Source organism: Neltuma alba, unplaced genomic scaffold, assembly GCF_004799145.2.
Source record: "Neltuma alba isolate B1F8T4 unplaced genomic scaffold, ASM479914v2 tig00002988_pilon, whole genome shotgun sequence".
Lineage (NCBI taxonomy): Eukaryota > Viridiplantae > Streptophyta > Magnoliopsida > Fabales > Fabaceae > Neltuma > Neltuma alba.
The window spans coordinates 1-19,223 of record NW_021633094.1 but is presented as its reverse complement, the minus strand read 5'-3'; the positions used below and the strand labels follow the sequence as shown (position 1 = coordinate 19,223).

Sequence of the window (19,223 nt, the reverse complement as noted above, 5' to 3'; positions counted from 1 at the left end):
CTATAGATAGTCCCTCAACTATAATCAAGTAAAAGAAGGAAAGGAGGTATTAAGAAATATGATTATGGTGTTTTAGGAAAGATGTGTCACATTTTTTATAATTAACTAACTTACCTAATTTCCTTAATCTAATCAAATTAGTTAAATGGGTCTTATATTAAGGATCGGAGGATTATTGTAGACTGACCTGTTGTCGGCGTGCCATTTAAAAGTGGTTATATCAATGATAAAAGATTAGATGTGGAAATCCATCAGTCACAGATTAATTGGTTGGCATAAGTCCAATTTAATAATATCCATGGTATTTAATTATTTAATACTAAATCAGTACTTAATATAAGATATAATTGACTAATTTAAAGAGATTAAGAAAATTATATAAGTTAGTCATTTGTAATAAACAACTGTTGTTTTTCCTAAAATACTCTTACTAATCATATATATATTAGTTAGGATTATCATTTGATAGAACTTTAACTTGCACAACTATTACAATGACTACTTAAAAAAATAAATATGAAAGACAAAGTGGGTTAGTGTCTTGTATTTAGGATCAAATTGAAGTCGAACAAGCTCTTTTTTTATGACCAGAAGTAGTATTATTTTTCATATATTATTTTTCTATGTAATTAAATTTGAAAAATTTTATTATATATAATTTTCAGCTAAATTAAAATTTAATCTTCAATTTACTATGGATGATATAGCTTTTATCAATCTAATAAGTAGTATTCATCGTCTTTAATATAAGAGTTAGTTGACTAATTTGAGTAGATTAAGAAAACTAGTTAAGTTAGTTATTTTTAATAAATAGGTCTTATCTTTTCTAAAATATTTCTGCTAATCGAGTGTATTCGCTAGAATTATCATTATTATAATGATTATTTTTAACAAAATAAATATGAGACGTAAAATAAATTAAGATATTATATTTAAGATAAAAAAAATCAAACAAACTTTTATAGTAATCACCGGAAGTAGTACTTGATTACCAAGAAAAAACTGGGGAAAAAAGATCAATCAGGATCTTGGGTTGCTAATGATCAAGGAGTAAGATTAAACTATTTAGAAGGGGGTCACTGAAATGACAGAATTACCCCGAGATGGGTAATACCCCATGATTTATAACGTGATTGGAATTCACGAGTCATCGTGAAACGCGACGAAGCAACTTCCCTACAGGTCGGGGCCCCAGCATCGACTTAGCGCCTGTCGGCACGATTCAGCTTGCACTGCGTCTTTCCGAAAACAGCCTGGAGCATAAAATTTCATCATTCCCCGTTTCTATTTTTGAAAATCCCAATTTATTTCCTACCGAGTTTTGATTCTGAAAACAGATATAGATATTTAGCCATTAAAATTTATCGATATTGGTTCTATATCTAAGACATATTTTATATGTTTATTATTTTTTTCAAATTAACTCTATCAGTATTCTTTCAACAATAATCAAATAGGAGAGGAAAAGAGAGAATTAAAAAAAAAAGATTACGATAATCTAAAAAATATTATATTAACTAATTTAACTGACATTTTTAATTTATTTAAATTAATTAAGCAGATTTTATATTAAAAACTAAAAGAGCATATATGATTAAGAAAGTTCCGAAATAATTGAATGACATATTAGCATATAAGAAATCAACAAAGGCTACCAACAATAAAAGTGACTCTTTCCACATTAATTGCAGCACAGAGACTATTAATAAGAGCATATGAGCAATATTCTGAAATATTTTTTCTGATACATCTAACACTTTAAAGTATTTTGTAGTGTATTTAACACCATAAAATATTTTTTAAGTGCGTTCAATATCTTAAAATATTTTTTGGTGGATCTAACACTCTAATTTTTTTATGTGTATTCAACACATTAAAATACTGAACGCACCTAAGAAGTATTTTAATGTGTTAAATGTATTTCAGAATACAAGATACATTAAAAAAATACTTCGAGCTACCTACCGAATGCATTGTAAGAAATCAACTTCTTCTTCTCATGATTAAAGTGAGCGACAACTCTTTTAATGTTCAACACAGCATAAAGATTATCAATAATACTCCTCCGATCCTTAATATAGGACCCAATTTTTAAGTTGGTTTTGGTCCTAAATATAAGACCCATTTTTCATATTTATCAATTTTCTCTAAATTACCCCTATGGATACTCCCTCAATTATAATCAAGTAGAAGAGGGAGAAGGGTATTAAGAAATATGATTATGGTGTTTTAGGAAAAATGTGTCATTTTTTTTATAATTAACTAATTTACCTAACTTCCTTAATCTAATCAAATTAGTTAGATGGGTCTTATATTAAGGACCGGATGAGTAAGACATTAACAACTTTTTGTCACAAAACTTAACATTCGGTTGAAGAATAACAACTCTTTAGGTATTCTCTGCAACACAATTTTTTAACAATAGTAGACGAGACATTAGAAACTATCACAAATATTTAACATTTCAATAGTTGAAGCGAATAATAACAACTATTTCCGTTATTCGGCGTTCACAATAAAAAAGCTACTAGCCATAACATATAAAACATTGGCCCTATTTACCATCACGATTAAAATCACCAAACACGTTTCATATAAATCGAGACAAAACTTCATTCACGTACTAACCTCGTGTTCCGTAAATTACAGTTAAAAATTATTTATAAACTATTCCAAATAGACCTATTAGCTGTTTTCTATCGCAAAACTTTCGAGTCTCCTAGTTGAAATTATTAACATCAACTCTACATACAAAATGCCTATTTCAATAAGGGACTCTATTGACAGCTTTCTATTGCAAAAATTTAATACTCCCCACTTTGACATTTTACCTTGGCGGTTAATGATTTTCACCTCTTCTTGCTATTTCATTCATATTCCTCAAAATACAAATTTTTAAATAGATCTTATTAAATTAAAAACTAAATTTATAGAATTTTTAATAACAAGTCATTTGTCCAATTTGAATTAAAATCGAGAAAATTTATATGAAAACTGGTTTTCCCCCCACAAAATTGATTTCGACCTTTCTTCTTTTGAGTCAAAATTGATTTTGTACCCTCTTAGTTCAACATTCCCGCGTTTCAAAGTTGGATTCCTTAATCAAGGGGTGTTTGGATATCCTGAAAAATACTTCTCAGAAGCACTTTTTCACAAATCGAAATAAACTCCTCCATATATTTATCTTGTAAACCGTAAAATCACTTTTGAAATTATGATTTGGTTTTCATCTAAACACTCCCAAATTAATCTCTATATTCTCTTTTTACTTTTCCCCCTATCAAGCCTAACTGCCCAACCACAAGTTTATGGAGCTGTTTAGAGTGACTTATAAATAGTTTTTCAATTATTATTTATAAAATATGAAATAAATATATGAGAAACATTTTGTTTTGGTTTACACAAAACGTATTTATAAGTAATTTGAAATGTAATGCCAAATGGAGCTATATTATTTGAAAATGAAGATGAAATCAAAGGGGGGAAAAAATGAAAACAGAACTCCATTAACCCAAAACGACTCCCCATTAACAATAAGAACTCCGTTCGGACGAATCAATGAGCTAAAAGCCTACGAAAGAGAAGGAAAGATGACAGGGAAAATCAATGAACATCGAAGTTTTTAAAGAATAAAAAAAGTCCTCATAATTTTAATAACATTTGAAGTATTCACAGCCAAAATAAAAGTGGAAAAAATTATTATTTATAACTCAATCAATGTTTTCAAATTAATTTTTTTCCAAAAGACAAGAATATATTTTTACCTGAAAAATATAAGAAGATTAATTTTATCACTGTATAATCAGAGCAAGTAATAAATCTCAATATTTCGTTATGAATGAAGTTCTTGCAATGACAAGAGTATATACGTGAGTAGAACTTGTAATATAGGTTGGACTCACGGTTTAACCTCCCAACTCGCAAAAAATGACGGGTTAGCCAATAAACGAATCTTTTTAACCTACATCGCTAGACCCACAACTTGTCATGGGCTAGCCTCCCAAGTAACTAATTGACTCGCGTTTTTTTTTAAATTATTATAATTATATCATTATATATAATATTCTATCTAAGAATTTTCTTAAAAAATCTTACATAATTTATTTAGTTCTTTCAATCAAATGTTTTAAGAAAAAACAAAGATCTCATTTTTTTTTTGGATATTGAATAAGAAAAGATATTAAAAGATAAAAAATTTAAAAAAGAGGTAAATAACTGCCAACCTGTTTTCAAACAACACTTTCAAACCCAATCCATATAGGTTCAACCTGTAGATTTGCGGATTAACCTGTATTGCCAACTCTTTATGCAGGACTTCAGAAACAACAAATTAAGCTTTTTTTTGTTGTTGTTAAACTTTTCCTCCCTTTAAGGGGCTAACTTCGTACATATTATTCTGTTAATAATACACTCTTCGTTACAAAATTTTTTTAATATAAGAGTTAATTAATTAATTTGAGTAAATTAAAAAAATTAGTTGAGTTAGTTATTTCTAATAAATAGGTATTGTCTTTCCTAAAATATATTTACTAATTAAATGTATTGACTAGAACTACTATTATTATAAGGACTGTCTGAAAAAAAAAATAAATATAAAAAATAAAATAAATTAGAGTCTTATATTTAAGATCAAAATAAAAGTTAAATAAAATCTTGTAGAGAGGAGGTAGTATTTCAAAAAAAAAGTCATAACAAAAATGCGTAGGACAGTATTGTAAATACTATGAACATACAGGGCCATTAATTTGTCCCCTCCATTGAAATCCCGCGTGGTGCATTTCCTAATTTAATTTGCTTTTCACTCCTCTTAGTTGGACTTCGGCCATCGCCACCTGTCCATCTCCGCCATCACCCTCGGCCCACTGTCACCCAATCTGAAACTTCAAATACCATAAAAATCACGTGCTTTATGGAATCCCTCCAGAACAAATAAAATAGTATAATAAATAAATAAATCCGCAATTTTAAACTCAATGATAAAGACCACATGGCCTGCTCCGTGGACTAACCCAGGTTCAAAGAACGTGCTCAGGAAACCGCCCGCCTCTTATATATGTTCTTCCCCTCCTCTTCCTCTCACACTATTCAACCATAAATTAAAGCTTCTTTCATCTTCAAACATCATTGCCATTACTGGTTATCTCTATTGTCGCCAACGATTGTCAAAGCTCTTTTATCCTGTCTTGAGAATTTTTGTGGGTTTTGATAAGAATGTCGACTTTTTCTGATACGGTGATGGATGGCCGGAGGGTCGGCAAGCCGGCCGAGAGGTCCAATTTCTCCCAGACTTGCAATCTCATAAGCCAGTTCCTGAAGGAGAAGCGTAGTTCTGGTGCTATGAGCCTTGGAATGTGCGGGAAAGTTGAACCCAAAGGTAGCTTTAATGTTTTCTTTCATCTCTCCTTTCCGGTATTTGATTTTGTTTCATGTTAATCTGTGCCTTGGCCTGTCCACCAAGTGTTCGGTTTTTTTTTTTTTTAAAAAGAATGGTGAGTATTCCTGAATCCTGACTGAGTTCTTGTTAATTTGTTTGGTTCAGGGAATCCAACTACTACGCTGGACTTGTTAACATCCCTGGAAAAATCTGATGATGCGTCGAAACAAAGTCCTTCAGCTATAGATTTTCTTCCCCAGCTTGCAGAAAACCAGTCTGTTATTAGGTGCGCTGCCATTTGTATTCTGCACGTATTCGTTACATGAGAGTACCGGTGAAATCCTTTTAGTCAGTTCAAGTTCCTAATCCTAAGAGTACTTTTTCTATCTGATTATAGTAGGTCACAGACCAAGGCAGAGCCTAAAACTCCCCAAATGGCAATATTTTACTCCGGTAAGGTATTGGCATTTGACGATTTTCCGCCAGAGAAGGCGACGGAGATCATGGAGCTAGCCACCAAGTTAAGCTGTGATAATTCTAGGATCAGCAAAAACACCCCAGGTGTTTCTGCAGCTCTTGAAAATATCAACGAGGTTAAGGTGCCTCAAACAAGCACATCCAAAGAAGTTTCTCGTCCAGGCTCTCTCGCTTCTGGTTCAGGTATTTAGCTGTCCCCTGATGATCCGAATAAAGGTCTCCTGATGGAAATTTGTTGCAATCATTAGGAAGTTCGTTACTGATTCTGGGTTTCTACTTTTGTCTAACAGATATGAGGTATCCGAGGAGAGCTTCGCTTTTAAAATTTCTGGAGAAAAGAAAAGAAAGGTAAGGACAAATTTCATGTTCTTGTGGATCTTGTTGAATGTTCACTGCGAATTCCATTTCTATATTATCTTGATAGATCTCTGATTAGAACATAATACGTGGGCAAGTTGATGCAAAAGATCAATTTATGTGAAGTCTCGTTGAAAGGAAAATTAATTCTTACATGTTTCTACTGGACATCCAAATGACAATTTAAGAATTGAAGTGATTCTACGGAAACTCAACTTTTCATTGTTCATATGTTTTGATCAATTTACTTTAGAATTCAAAGTGAAATTTTATCAGTCTGAGTGTTGGATTTGTCCTCTTATTAATAGAGGTTTTCTGAGTCAATGGTGGATTAATTAAAGTTGATTAATTTTGCAGGGTCGTTGCAAGAGGACCATATCATATGAACCCTCAGCACGAAGGAGGCAGATCTGGAGGCCACCCTGAAGAACAATCTTGCGAACCTTTTGACCTTAACTTATAGTGCTTTTATCTCATCACTTTTGGTTGATAGGATAGAAACAAAAGAAATCATAATACGACCCTTTGTTTCAAGGATCGACAACTCACTGATATTGTAGGTGTTTTACTTGTAATTTTCCCCCAAGTTTCCATACGTAAATACAGAATATTTGTACTTGTTATTCTTCAATATATTATGCAGTAGTGCCAAAGAAAATTGTTTATTTGCTCTGTCAGGGCATCTAAGGTTTATTCTAAGATTTCCGATATGATACCTTTACCTTTGATTGCATCTGCAATCTTGTAATCAAGGCGAACTCATGTTGCAACTAAAGCCTCGGCTTCTCTTGTTCATCCTTGCAAACAGTCTTTGGTGAAGATGACCTTCAGATGCAGACTTTCCTTCTTCATCATCACATCGAGCCAATCGAATTGCATTAAAAACAGCATGTGTACTTGGTTTGCAGGTTCATCAATTTAGCATAGGCTCTCCAATCCTTGTTTTGGTTGTCTCTTTCTTCAACCTTGGAATATAATCTTCTTGCATGATTCCAGTGATCATGGACTGAATCTGCCCTGCATCTGCTTCGTATTCTAATTTTACAATCATCACCTCTCCCTAATCACTATCACAACCGGCTCGCCTTCTTTCTCCTTTACATGATTCATCAGCTCAAAAAATATCTGAATTCACTTGTTTTGGTCCAGAATCATTTTCTCTAGACGAAATGTTTTTTCTCCGACAGCAAGCATGAGTTGCGTTTTAGAAGACTAGAGAATCCAGTTGTGGCAAAAAAAATTATTAAAATTCTACGACGTTTGAAAAAAAGTAAAATGAGAGGAAAGCCTAAACATCCTTTGACTGGTATTCACCATTTTAGGTTGTAAAGAAAGACTCTTTCTTTCCATCATATTGAGGTTCGGCCAAAAAAAAAAAAGGGTTGATTTCCTGAATTTTTTTTTTTTGGTTCAGACCAATGTACTTCATCATCTCATCGGCTCAGTAGTTTTCCATAGCTACCCATACCGATTTCGATCATCGTCATCTTTTCCCTATTTCTCCAACAATGCCATCACCGCCATCTTCCTTTGAACTCGCAGAAATGTTTCGTTCGTACAATTCCTACAAATTTTTTTACAGCAATTTGTGAGTGTTTGGGTACTGTAGCAAAGTGTTCAAAATAAATTCTTCCGTATATTTATTTTGTATATTATAAAAATATTTTTAAAATTATAGTTTTAATTCCATTCAAACAGCCTCGTTCTGGTTTGTGATTGATTTTTAAGTTTAATGAAGATGTGACTCTATTTATCTCCTTAGACTGAAAAAAAAAAAAGGCTCATTAGATTATAGTGCTTGTTCGCTCCCTCATTTATACTCTTCATCATGGTTTTTTTTATTTTGAGTGTTTGGATAAAGACCATAATTTTAAAAATGATTAAAAGTAAATATGTGAAGAAATTTATCTTAATTTACAGAAAAGTGTTTTTAAAAAACATTTATGAATATCCAAACACCTTTTTTATCTTCCTTTGAACCTGCGTAATTGATGGCGGCAAGGTTGAAAAAGGAGAGGGTTTCGGTTTGATTAATCATGGTTGGCGCCGAAGAAGAGAAATTTATAGGTGAAAGCAAGTTAGATTTTCATGTTTTATTTTATTTGTTGCCAAGAAAAATCTATAGCACGTGATGCTTTCATAAGTAAGTTGAGAAAAAACCTCTCTTCAAATAATTTTAGTGAAATCTTATTTTTCAAGTATTTTTCTGAGCAACAATTTCCTCACTTAGGCTGCTAGATGATATTAAAAAGATGCACAATAAAATTACTGAAATTTTTTTTTTAATAGTAAAGCTACTGAAAAACATTTTAAGAAGTTAAAAAAATCACAAATATGAAAACAGTTGGGTTAGATACCTTTGAAGAATAAAACTTTTGTTATTGGCTTATTACAGTCTGACAATGCATTTACACGTCACGTTACGGATTTTAAAAAGCTTTCCCATGTGTCATAATCTGGCCCATGCACCTGATCCAACGGTGAAATGGCCAAACTCTCTAGAATTTTACGATTCCACCCTCGAGGGGATTCTTGCCTTTTTTCCTGAAGGCCCGAATTGATGTCTCCTCTGGTTTTCTGAGGGTCTCTCTCTTTCAATCCCTCTCGTCTGACTCGAGGGCCAAACTTGGGGACCTTCTCCAACCCTAATCGGGCAATTGATCCTCTCGGAAAATCTCCCCGAAAATGCAGAATCCCAGGCTGAAGCAACACCAGCAGCAAGCTCTGATGCAACAAGCTCTTATGCAACAACAGTCTCTGTACCACCCTGGCCTCTTAGCTGCTCCTCAGGTTGGACCCACTTCCCTCTCATTTCTTCTCCATTTCGATCATTTCCTAGATCGTATACTTTTTTCTCTCGTCTTTGGATGATTAAATTTTTTGGGGTCGATGCTTGTCGCACTTAGGGTTAACTTGGGCTGCCCGCGTTTGTTCCAACAGCGGGATGTTTGATAAAGCTGGGTACCTGACTAATTGTTGCTTATTGGAATTTGGGTTTTGAAGTATCTATTTTTCTCCCGCTCTTTGTGTGTGTGTTCTTGCTTTCATTACTGGGTATCTCTGTTTTGGCTTTTGTTATTGTGGGAAATACAACTTCAAAGTATGATTAAAACTTCTCTGCCTCACGGTGTCATTGTGGTGCATGATTAAGCGCCGCCTCAACTGGTTGGCCGACAGCAGGTCTTTGCCACCGTCATAGTAGGTCTTTTGTATTTGAAAAATGTGTGCCAATTTGCGTATCCTCTCTGGGAGAACGAATAAGAATTCATGTAGTGGTTATTTTCCAGTGTTTTCAATGTGTCAGTGGCCCTGCATCACTCTCTGTTCATACTATTTTCAGCTGCTTTAGTTAAGTTTGCATCACCCCCTGTAATCTGGGAGAATTAGCCTGCTGGTTTCATCTACTTACTTCAGGCTTAGCAAAGAAACTTTAAGCTTCTATTGCTTTGTCTTTCTGTATTTGCCCAACTAGATTTTTTTCCCCCCACAATGGTGTTGGTAGATACAGTACCAAAGTTTTTATCTTGATTGTTCGCCTTTTTCTCTTTTTCAATTATTTATTTTTGCAGATTGAACCAATTCCAAGTGGAAATCTGCCTCCTGGTTTTGATGCAAGTTCTTGCCGCAGTGTGTGAGTGTTTGCCTTGACTTTTTTTTCCCCTTTTTTATTTAATATCTTGTTTTTTCTCTTTATGATTATGGTGCAAAAAATCTTAGGTATTTGCTGCTTGATTTGTATATTAATTTACTCCACTTTAAATGATGGGGGCATTTTAATGCTGTTGTTTATTTCTTGAGTATATGCTTTTACTTCAAACCTACTTGATTGTAACAAAACGTTTCCTTTAATTACTGCAGTCTTTTTTCCCACTAAACTTGATTACTTGTGCCCTAATTTCTTTTGTTTCTTTTCTTTTTTTCTTTTTACAATTCTAGCTTCTTCATCTGTGAGAAAATGCAGGTATGTGGGGAATATTCATCCGCAGGTAACGGAGTCCTTACTTCAGGAACTTTTTGCAAGTAATGGCCCGGTTGAAGGTTGTAAACTTATTAGAAAGGAGAAAGTAAGTTTTAAAAATCTGACATGGTTTCTCTTGTTTAATCTGTTGTCTTGAAGTCCCAGCGAAGTGTTTATTTGACATTGTCGTGTTTCTATTGTACAGTCATCTTATGGATTCATTCACTATTTTGACCGTAGATCAGCTGCTCTTGCCATATTGTCTCTTAATGGGAGGCACCTGTAAGCCTTTCTCTTTACACATCTCTTGTTTATTATTTCTTCTCTGGTGAAAAGGTTAACCTGAATTGCTTCACAGGTTTGGTCAGCCTATCAAAGTCAACTGGGCCTATGCTAGTGGGCAAAGGGAGGATACATCAGGTTAGTTGTATAACCAATATTCTTACTTATATTGTTCATACGCTATGAACCTTTAGGAACTTAATTATTTTATGATGTGTGAATTTTACTTTTGCAGGTCATTACAACGTATTCGTTGGTGATCTTAGTCCAGAGGTTACTGATGCTACATTGTTTGCATGCTTTTCTGTTTACCCCAGTTGCTCGTAAGCTTCACATCTCTTTATGTATTCTTGCTAAAGATGCCATTGATTCTCTGCTCAAGATTGAATCAGTCTCTATTCAAAACAAACCGTTCATATAGCCAAATGCCATACTTGGGGCAAGGCATACTTTATAGTGGATAACTTAGCTGGTGTTTCAGCATGGATCACATTAATTTTTTTAATAATCTTTATGTCCATTTAGAGATGCAAGGGTTATGTGGGATCAGAAAACAGGACGATCAAGAGGGTTCGGATTTGTTTCATTTCGTAACCAACAGGTTTATTCCTGTTTTCTTTTGTTTTTGATTAAAATTATTTCCTCAGGTTTCATGTATTACAAGAATGTTCTTTGTACAATCTTTAACTTTTTCCGTTTACCTTTTTTTTTTTTAAAGGACGCACAAAGCGCTATTAATGATTTGACTGGTAAGAGATTCACCATTCATCTTCATGCTCGTTTACCTTTTGCAATTTTGTATTTCTGAGCCATTTTAGTATTTGGTCAATATTCTATTGCATCGTTTTTTGTCAACTTAGCAAAATTATGTTCCATCTCAAACGACTTCTAGGATCGTTTTTTTATGGATTGAATTGGTTTTTGACCTGGTCTTGTTCACTGGATGGCAATCAAGTATTGATTGGTCTTGTTTTTCAAAGATGGGAATTTTTTTGCAAGAATATTTTGTTGTTTCAAATTTTTTTTGTTGTTTGCAAAATGGGTAAAACTAAACTAATTCAAGTGTTTCCAGATGGAAAATTGTTTTGAGACTATTTTAGAAGTACCTCTCTTTTTATGCAGTTAATTTTGTGGCAGATAAATATTCATTCTCATCTTGCACTTCTGTTTGATGGCTGAGTAAAGATATGTAAACTTTGTCTGTCAGGCAAGTGGCTTGGTAGTAGACAAATACGCTGTAATTGGGCAACAAAAGGTGCTGGTTCTAGTGAGGACAAACAAGGTTCAGACACTAAAAGTGTGGTCGAACTAACAAATGGTTCATCTGGTGAGTAAATTACACTCTATCTTTGAAAAGTGCAATGGCAATAGACCAATCTATTTTTATATTGATTGCCTAAAATGTTTTCCTCTCATGGTGCAGAAGATGTTAAGGAGACGAATAACAGTGATGCCCCAGAGAACAATCCTCAGTATACAACCGTCTATGTGGGAAATCTTGCACCAGAGGCAAGAATCTGTTTTCATCATTTGTATGTTGGATTTAATGCAAACGTTGTTGACCATCCCCAATTCTGGGAATGGTCTAGTAGCTTCTGATGGCAACACAAGTGATGTTTCAAAGCGTTGCTGAAACTTATATTTTAGTGGTCACTGGTTTATTGCTTTTTCTGTTGGAATATCTTTCCTTTATGGCTACTAGTTTGGAAGTGTTAGTATAGTGTATTGGGCATTAGCCCCGGCCCAGATTTATGGTACTCAGTGAACTTAACTCACTGAACTGTACATGAGATAATGACCATTTACTTGAGATCTTGAATGAATATTCTGGAATCGTTTTCCTTTTTAAACTAGTCCATTGACAGAAGTACGAGAATAGCTAACCTTCCAGATTCATCTTTTGTTCTTGTACTTCAAACATACAGGGCATGTTAAGTTGTTTTCTGTACATTGAATTCTGTGGTGGTTGTAGTTACGATTTTAATCATCATGGGCTTTGGTTATTGTGCAGGTAACCCAGCTTGATCTCCATCGCCACTTCCACAATCTTGGGGCTGGTGCGATAGAGGAGGTCCGAGTCCAGCGTGATAAAGGGTTTGGTTTTGTGAGGTATAGTACTCATTCTGAAGCGGCAATGGCTATTCAGATGGGGAATACCCAGTCTTTCCTCTTGGGCAAACAAATTAAGGTGTGTTGTTCATCTGTTGAGATGGTCTCCAGTTGCTATATAACATTATGTTCCTTATTTGTGATTTATATTCTTGTCATCTTTGTTCACTAATTTGGTAATATAAAAAATATATTCCCTTTTAACTGATTCTGCCCTTACAAAATGTAAAGGTAAGTAGTAGTAGTCCATGGTATTGTTAGTTTTGACGCTATTTCTTATGTTTGGTTTCAAATTTTTCCCCCAACCGTGGACAAGGGGCGCATGGTTAGTGGTATACTGACAGTAAGTTAGATTAGATTTAAAAATTAGCTTGGACAAAGGGTACTCTATTAGAGTGATAATATGGGGGTGCTTGCATTTATTTTGCCTCGTCAGAGAGTGTTGGGCCACTATGAGGGTGCTTTAGGGACTTTTATCAAGTAAGGACAAGGTTTTATATATTTTGTCAGATTATAGTGTTGGGCCACTGCATACGGGAAAAAATAACGTTGGGTCCCTAAAAAATAAGGATGCATTATGGACTTTTATCGGGTGGGACAGGGTTGCATGAAATAGGCCTTGCAGGCATCAAATGAGGATCCTGGCTATATAATTATGACCGGTGGCTGGGAGCAGTGTGAGAGAGTATGATTTCAATTAGGGGCGGTGTAAGTAAGGATGGATGAGAGGGATGGTAGGGAATTTTCCAGCTCAGGAGAGCCTAACCTCTGGAAATCTAGGAGCCGTTGTCCTACCCCTCGTTGTATAGTTTCCGTTACTTGTGAAGTTGTGATGTGTTTTCCTAATCCATGCACCAGCAGAATCATTAGCATTCTCTTTTGAATAAACTTCATTGATAAGTTCATGCTCACCATGAAGCTTGCTTCCCACCATATTTGACTTTGTTTTTCATTATATTGATCTTTTCTTTGTGTTGATTTCTAAGCTTAATGTTTTGGTATTGACCAAGTAGGTCTTGTACTGTGTGAATCAGGATTCAACTAACAGCCCATTTAGTAACTGTTAGCAGATATCGGCATGTAGTTATTTAGGTTTCTTGTGTTGTGTACTGGTAAGGTGATAAGGTCTGTTAGTGGGCTCTGGCATGTGTGTCTAAATCATTTTAAAAATGCTTAAATACATGGTATTAATTGGATACTTGAGTTGATATCGGTTATTCTGTTGCTTGAGAGGATGATCCAATGAAAATTAGTCTAGTTGGGATTGGATTGTCTTCATTGATCACCCATTTAGAGAAATCAATACATGTGTCGACTGTCTTGCTTACCAAGCGAATCAAGCCGGTCAAGATGTTAAAATCCTCAACGATCCACCTGTAGGGTGTAGGGACCCTTTGCTTTCTGATTTGTCCTAGTTATTTTTTCTATTGCAATGCTTTGACTGTGGTCATGTCATGTTCCGAAAAACAAGATGGCAAGGATTAGTGCCATTCCACAAGAGCGGTGGCTAAAGTCTTGCTGATAGTTAGAGAATCATATTAGAAGGTACTTTGTAAATATTTGTGTAAGTGCTTTTGAGCTATGAAGCCTATTTGTATCTTGATAGGCTTTTGGATCCAACTCACTTGAACCCCAGTTAACAGGCAAACCAACCCGCCGGGGAAGGAAAAAGGGAGGATTAAGTCAGTAAAAGAGGAATGTTTGGCAGACTTTAGTTTTTACTCCTAATCACTCGTAAAAATGAAATTGAATATATTTTTCATTGAGCTGTTCAATTCTGACGCTGATCGTTGTTGTTCTGATGCTGTACAGTGCTCCTGGGGGAGCAAGCCCACTCCTCCTGGAACTGCTTCAAATCCTCTTCCCCCACCTGCTACTGCGCCTCTGCCTGGTTTTTCTGCATCTGATCTTCTGGCCTATGAGCGTCAGCTAGCAATGAGCAAGATGGGTGGTGTCCATGCCCTGATGCATCCCCAAGGGCAGCATCCTCTTAAACAGGCAGCACTTGGAGGAAGCCAGGCGATATATGATGGTGGGTTCCAGAATGTTGCTGCACAACAAATGATGTACTACCAGTGATACATATAGTGATATGCTTTAATGCTTTCTCGTTTCCTCCTTTACTTACAGTGGTGTGGTTGTTAGCCCCACAATATTTAGATATGATAATCTGTATGGCTGTGTATCATCATGTATGCGGTTTTATTATTAGTAGCGATGAGTGGTCGAGTTTGAGGCTTTTGAAAAGTTTCTCTTCCCTGCCTACCATCTTATGGTGTTGGTGTTTTAACCAACATTAATATTTGTGTACATTGTGTGACGTTTTCATCCTCATGCCATGATCATCCTTTACAGAGGCCGTTTGGTGAAATTTGAAATTATGATCCTGCAAATTTATTCCGAATTGATGTGCCTTTGATAACTGTAGCTGGTTGTGGCGTGCACATGGTTACTTGACTGCATGGCTGATGCTTCTGTCGTTCCTTAATGAGTCCATTCTCTTGGATAATAAGATTAATTGTTATGAGGAAGAAAAATGACCTCTGGTTAGAGAGAGAAAAGGAGCTATAGAGTGGCAGCAAAAAAACCCTTTTGCCGTGCGAAGCAGGAAATGAACTGTTTTTTTATTTTTTTTTGAATAACCATAATCTTATTCAAAATCATTTACAATTGTCTTTGCAATTTTTACACCATTTCAAATTTAAATTGATGCTAATTAAGCTCCTTTAAATTTTAATTTATCGTTAGTTTTTAGTGTAAATGATAGCCGTGCTTATGCTAGTATGTTCATGGCTTACCTGCTGCTAAGGTTTTTTATGCTGATGAGATTTGAAAAGCTACTTATTGTAATAATGGGTCACATCAACAGCTAGTGTTTTCTCATTCAATGTGTTCTAAATTTTTTTTTCAAGTTTACCCTTAACAATTAATATTTCTCGTTAGTTTTCAAGATAAGCATTTAATGAATAGATGCATTCGTAAAAAATAAACGTTTAATTTTGTGGAAGTACATTACATTTTCCGTCCAAAAAAATTATATTTTAAGCCCTATAAGACATTTGATTTGAATAAAAGTAAATAAGGAATCCGTCAACTTGAATGGTTTAATACAAATATTTTCAATTCAGTAAATGGAAAATGCCGCAGCAAACGGATGGCGGCAACCCATCAGAGATCTCGACTATTCTACAGTCACGCTACTGTTGATGAAGAAATGCTGAACATGAGGATGAATTATGCTAGTCTTGTTCAAGGCTTGCAATATACTTGTCATAGAACTGTCCTGCTCGTTCAAGGTCTCCAAGCTCAGTGTAACAATCAGCAATCGCTCCATAAGCTTCTGTGTTGCCAGATTTCTCTCCCTCTCTTTCAGATATGGACAATACCATGGAATGGTATTTAATGGCTTCTCGATACTTGCCCTGCCTTTGCAGTGAGGCCCCTGTAATATGCAGTTATTTGTATTGACATTCAAAGTAATCTGACACAAATTCAATCATAAAGACATATGTAACTACGCAAGATGTAAATTTCACTCAAAAACGTGTTTTATGATGTGATTTCATATCTACTCATAACTCGCTTGGATTAAATGCACGTAGAGCGTAGACCAGCCAAGATCTTTTGTTTGTACATCCATATCATAAAGAAAAAACTCAATCCTATATGTGGGAGCTTTTGCCAAAGCCCTAGCGGCTCAGTGGCGCTATACTCATCAAGCTTGATCCTGCCTGCAAGCGGCTTGCCTACTTTTGGGGGGGGGGGGGGAATGCGGGAGCCTCTCCACAAGGACAAAATTTAGGCACAATTTTTAAAGTATTTGCTACTAGATTCTCCGTTAAAAGATTCAACATGTGATTAATTTTTTAATAGCGTAGCATCACAGGATTACTTTGTTCATAATTTTTTTCATATGCAAATGTTTGCATTGTAGAACTTGATCGCAAACATCTGAGAAACTTCACTCAAGTGAAGAAAACAAGAAACGAAGCACCCAAAAATAAAAAAGGAAGGAAAACTAACCTAAACCTCTAGCAGCTTTTTTCTCCTCAATTGGATCCTTCAAGTTCTGGGCGAGCTCAAGAGCAGTCTGAAACTCCTTAAATGCTTTATCTGGCTCTTGATTCCTCAAGAAGTTCTTCCCCCTTTTCAATTTAGAAACAAGGTCCTCCTTCCTTGGATCAACGATAACTTCATTCTCAGATATCCTACCACCAATAGGTGCATAGCTCAAGCTGGGGGCATAAGACTCAACTTTCGCTTGCCTCCTCAAGGCTGCATTGATCTGGCGTAATTGATCATTCAACCTTTTCAATTCTCCTCTTCTTTGCCGAGCAAGCAACCCTGTCATACAACCAATCAATTCTAAACAAGGGGGAAAAAAAACTTCACAAATCTTCAAAAGCAGTCATCAATGACAGCTTTCCACACTTCAGAAGCATAGTTTGATATAACCAGTTAAATAAGAGATCAGATGAGGTGGGGCATAATCAGCCTTTGTTTTTTTTTTTTTTTTTATAAATTTCCACGTGCATTCCATTCACTACCAATTCTTCTTCTTAATAGAGAATTTCGGCAGCTCCTGCTTTCTAACCTCTCCTCTGTACTCTTAAAAATTTTCTGTGGATAACCTTAGGGTCCTCTATGCTGTATAATGGAGATCTTGCTAAGCTTGGACACATCTTAAGAAGCAAACAAGTTGCCTTTCAAGAGGCATTTCAGGCTCAAAGCGAAAATTCTAACTTTCATGCCGGCTTCCTGTATTTCAAGATAGGCATTTATTATACACACACGCAAAATTAAGTACCATGCTAGCTCTTTTTAGAGCAAATGAAATAAATCACCAGATAAAAATCACATCCACAAAAGTAACCTGCAATATTTGGCCAAAAAAGGTAAACTGTGACAAAATGAGGGTCCAAGCCATGCACTCAGTTTAAGTTACATCCATTAAATAGTTTAAGTGAAGCTCATACTACCTTACCTCCAACAGTAGCTCCAATGAGGGCTACTGATAGCAGCAAAGGCATATTGAAAAAAGAGTTATCAGCCTCACATGTTTCAGCTAAAGCTTGAGAAGGGATAGAGAACATCAAAATGCCGCTGGTAAGGAGTTTCAGTAATTGAAACCTTTGGTTCATGTCTTCCTAACAAGGCAAACAAGCACACTCAGATACAATAATAATGATTAGCAGAGAGGGATCTCAAGCATAATAAGAACATAAATTGTTGTATATAAAACTAAATTTGGAGCATAAGATGCTAATTTTTTCTTTTTTGAACAGTTTACAGGGTTCATCAAGTTCTGAGTTGCTTGTACAGAGCTACTAAATATTCAATCAAACAACAATTGAGAATCAACAGGATGCAGTAAGAAAAATGAATTGGGAAATAATTCCTCAACATGAAGAAATGAGCAAAATTCAAAGTTGTCTCTATTGTAGGAAGGGCGAAACTGCATCCACAGAGCAACAGGTGTTCTGTAACTCACCATCGTACCTGACAGTTTGAGCGGGCGAGCATGCTTCGAATTACAGGAGGCCCATCAAATGTATCTTTAAGAAGTCGCACAAATTCGTTCACTTTGAAAGAAGGACAAGATAGTTTTCCTGATTCACTCAAGTATAATTTCAAATGAGTATCTTGTAATTTCGCACCTTAGATTCTTTATCTATTTATTTATAAAATTCATGAGCAGTTCATGTATAGCGTTGGCAACGAGGATATACTGAGTGCCAGATGAGATAAAACAAGGAGAACCTTGGTGCAACTTTCTTGCAATATAGCACCGATGATTAACGCTTTCCTAGGAAACTTCCATTAAGCTTAAGCTTAGTGCTTAACTTAATATTGTAAGATTGTAAGCATCTAATTGTAGACTTCTAAGAGAACAAGAACAAATTATTCGAAATTTTCCATGTAACTGACCACGCAGTGTAATGAACTTGAAACTTCGAGGATAAACTTTTGTCGCTTGAAAAACAAATTTTTCTCCAGTAACATCTTTCTATGTACAAAATTACAACTACTGAAGTTAACTATTTATAAAAATCTCAACCACAAACAGCTAAACCATCTCGAAGATTACGACGCTAATTCTTCTGTTTTTACAAAGGAATGGTAGAAAATGAGTCAGAAAAGGAACGTCTGAACCTTCAAAATTTCCATCTTCATGGGAAAGACAGAAAAAGTTGATCCCAATGTCGATCAATGATTCGAAAGGAGTTAACATTGAACAGAAAGAATAAACAAAAGAGGTAATAACAACAATCATTTCCTTCACATTAACGCCTCATCAGACAAGCTGCAATGAGTAGCGCCTAAAAAAGAACAAAATCAAAATCCAATTGACAAAGAAGAAATTTGAGTTGGTCGTGGAAAGTCCAGCTCAAAAACACTAAAATAACACCAAATAACACCGAGCAAGCGAAGTAGACGCATGAAGCTCATGCTAAGTCTTAAGGCACTATATAAAAGGCAGGTGATTGTGAATTGTGATCGCCAGTGTGGAAGTACTGACCAGGATCACTGAGCTCGTTTCGCGAAAATTGGCCTCGCAGCACAGGTTGCCGGAGACGAGGGGGCGTGAGGAAGCACGCGCAATGGAGCAACCCCGTCATTGCTGTGCAAAGAATCAACGTTGGATAAGATTACAGAGCCCTTGAT

At 35.4% G+C, this 19,223-nt stretch overlaps 3 protein-coding genes across 4 annotated transcripts; 2 read left to right on the top strand and 1 right to left on the bottom strand.

Moving 5' to 3' along the window:
* Positions 1 to 5,028: 5,028 nt before the first annotated feature.
* LOC114739952 (protein TIFY 10A) lies at positions 5,029 to 7,207 on the top strand. Of its 2 annotated transcripts, XM_028928059.1 has the most exons (6): positions 5,029 to 5,374; positions 5,540 to 5,660; positions 5,775 to 5,909; positions 5,940 to 6,034; positions 6,142 to 6,199; positions 6,566 to 7,207. In XM_028928059.1, the coding sequence occupies exons 1-6, from the start codon at positions 5,212 to 5,214 to the stop codon at positions 6,669 to 6,671; spliced, it is 678 nt and encodes a 225-aa protein (XP_028783892.1). In that variant the 5' UTR covers positions 5,029 to 5,211; the 3' UTR covers positions 6,672 to 7,207. The 2 variants fall into 2 exon arrangements, with proteins under 2 accessions (XP_028783892.1, XP_028783891.1); XM_028928058.1 differs by having other exon boundaries at positions 5,775 to 6,034.
* A 1,552-nt stretch (positions 7,208 to 8,759) lies between these two features.
* LOC114739950 (oligouridylate-binding protein 1B) lies at positions 8,760 to 14,950 on the top strand. Its single transcript, XM_028928057.1, has 12 exons — positions 8,760 to 8,998; positions 9,778 to 9,839; positions 10,170 to 10,272; positions 10,372 to 10,448; positions 10,525 to 10,586; positions 10,684 to 10,771; positions 10,974 to 11,049; positions 11,167 to 11,197; positions 11,656 to 11,775; positions 11,872 to 11,957; positions 12,460 to 12,636; positions 14,370 to 14,950. Exons 1-12 carry the CDS (start codon positions 8,894 to 8,896, stop codon positions 14,634 to 14,636), a joined length of 1,254 nt encoding a protein of 417 aa, XP_028783890.1. The 5' UTR covers positions 8,760 to 8,893; the 3' UTR covers positions 14,637 to 14,950.
* Positions 14,951 to 15,528: 578 nt separating this feature from the next.
* On the bottom strand, positions 15,529 to 19,196 carry LOC114739948 (protein FLUORESCENT IN BLUE LIGHT, chloroplastic-like). The gene is made up of 5 exons (XM_028928055.1): positions 19,078 to 19,196; positions 18,057 to 18,166; positions 17,542 to 17,704; positions 16,581 to 16,901; positions 15,529 to 15,999 (listed from the first exon to the last, which is right to left on the bottom strand). The coding sequence occupies exons 1-5, from the start codon at positions 19,175 to 19,177 to the stop codon at positions 15,797 to 15,799; spliced, it is 897 nt and encodes a 298-aa protein (XP_028783888.1). The 5' UTR covers positions 19,178 to 19,196; the 3' UTR covers positions 15,529 to 15,796.
* Between the last annotated feature and the right edge of the window lie 27 nt (positions 19,197 to 19,223).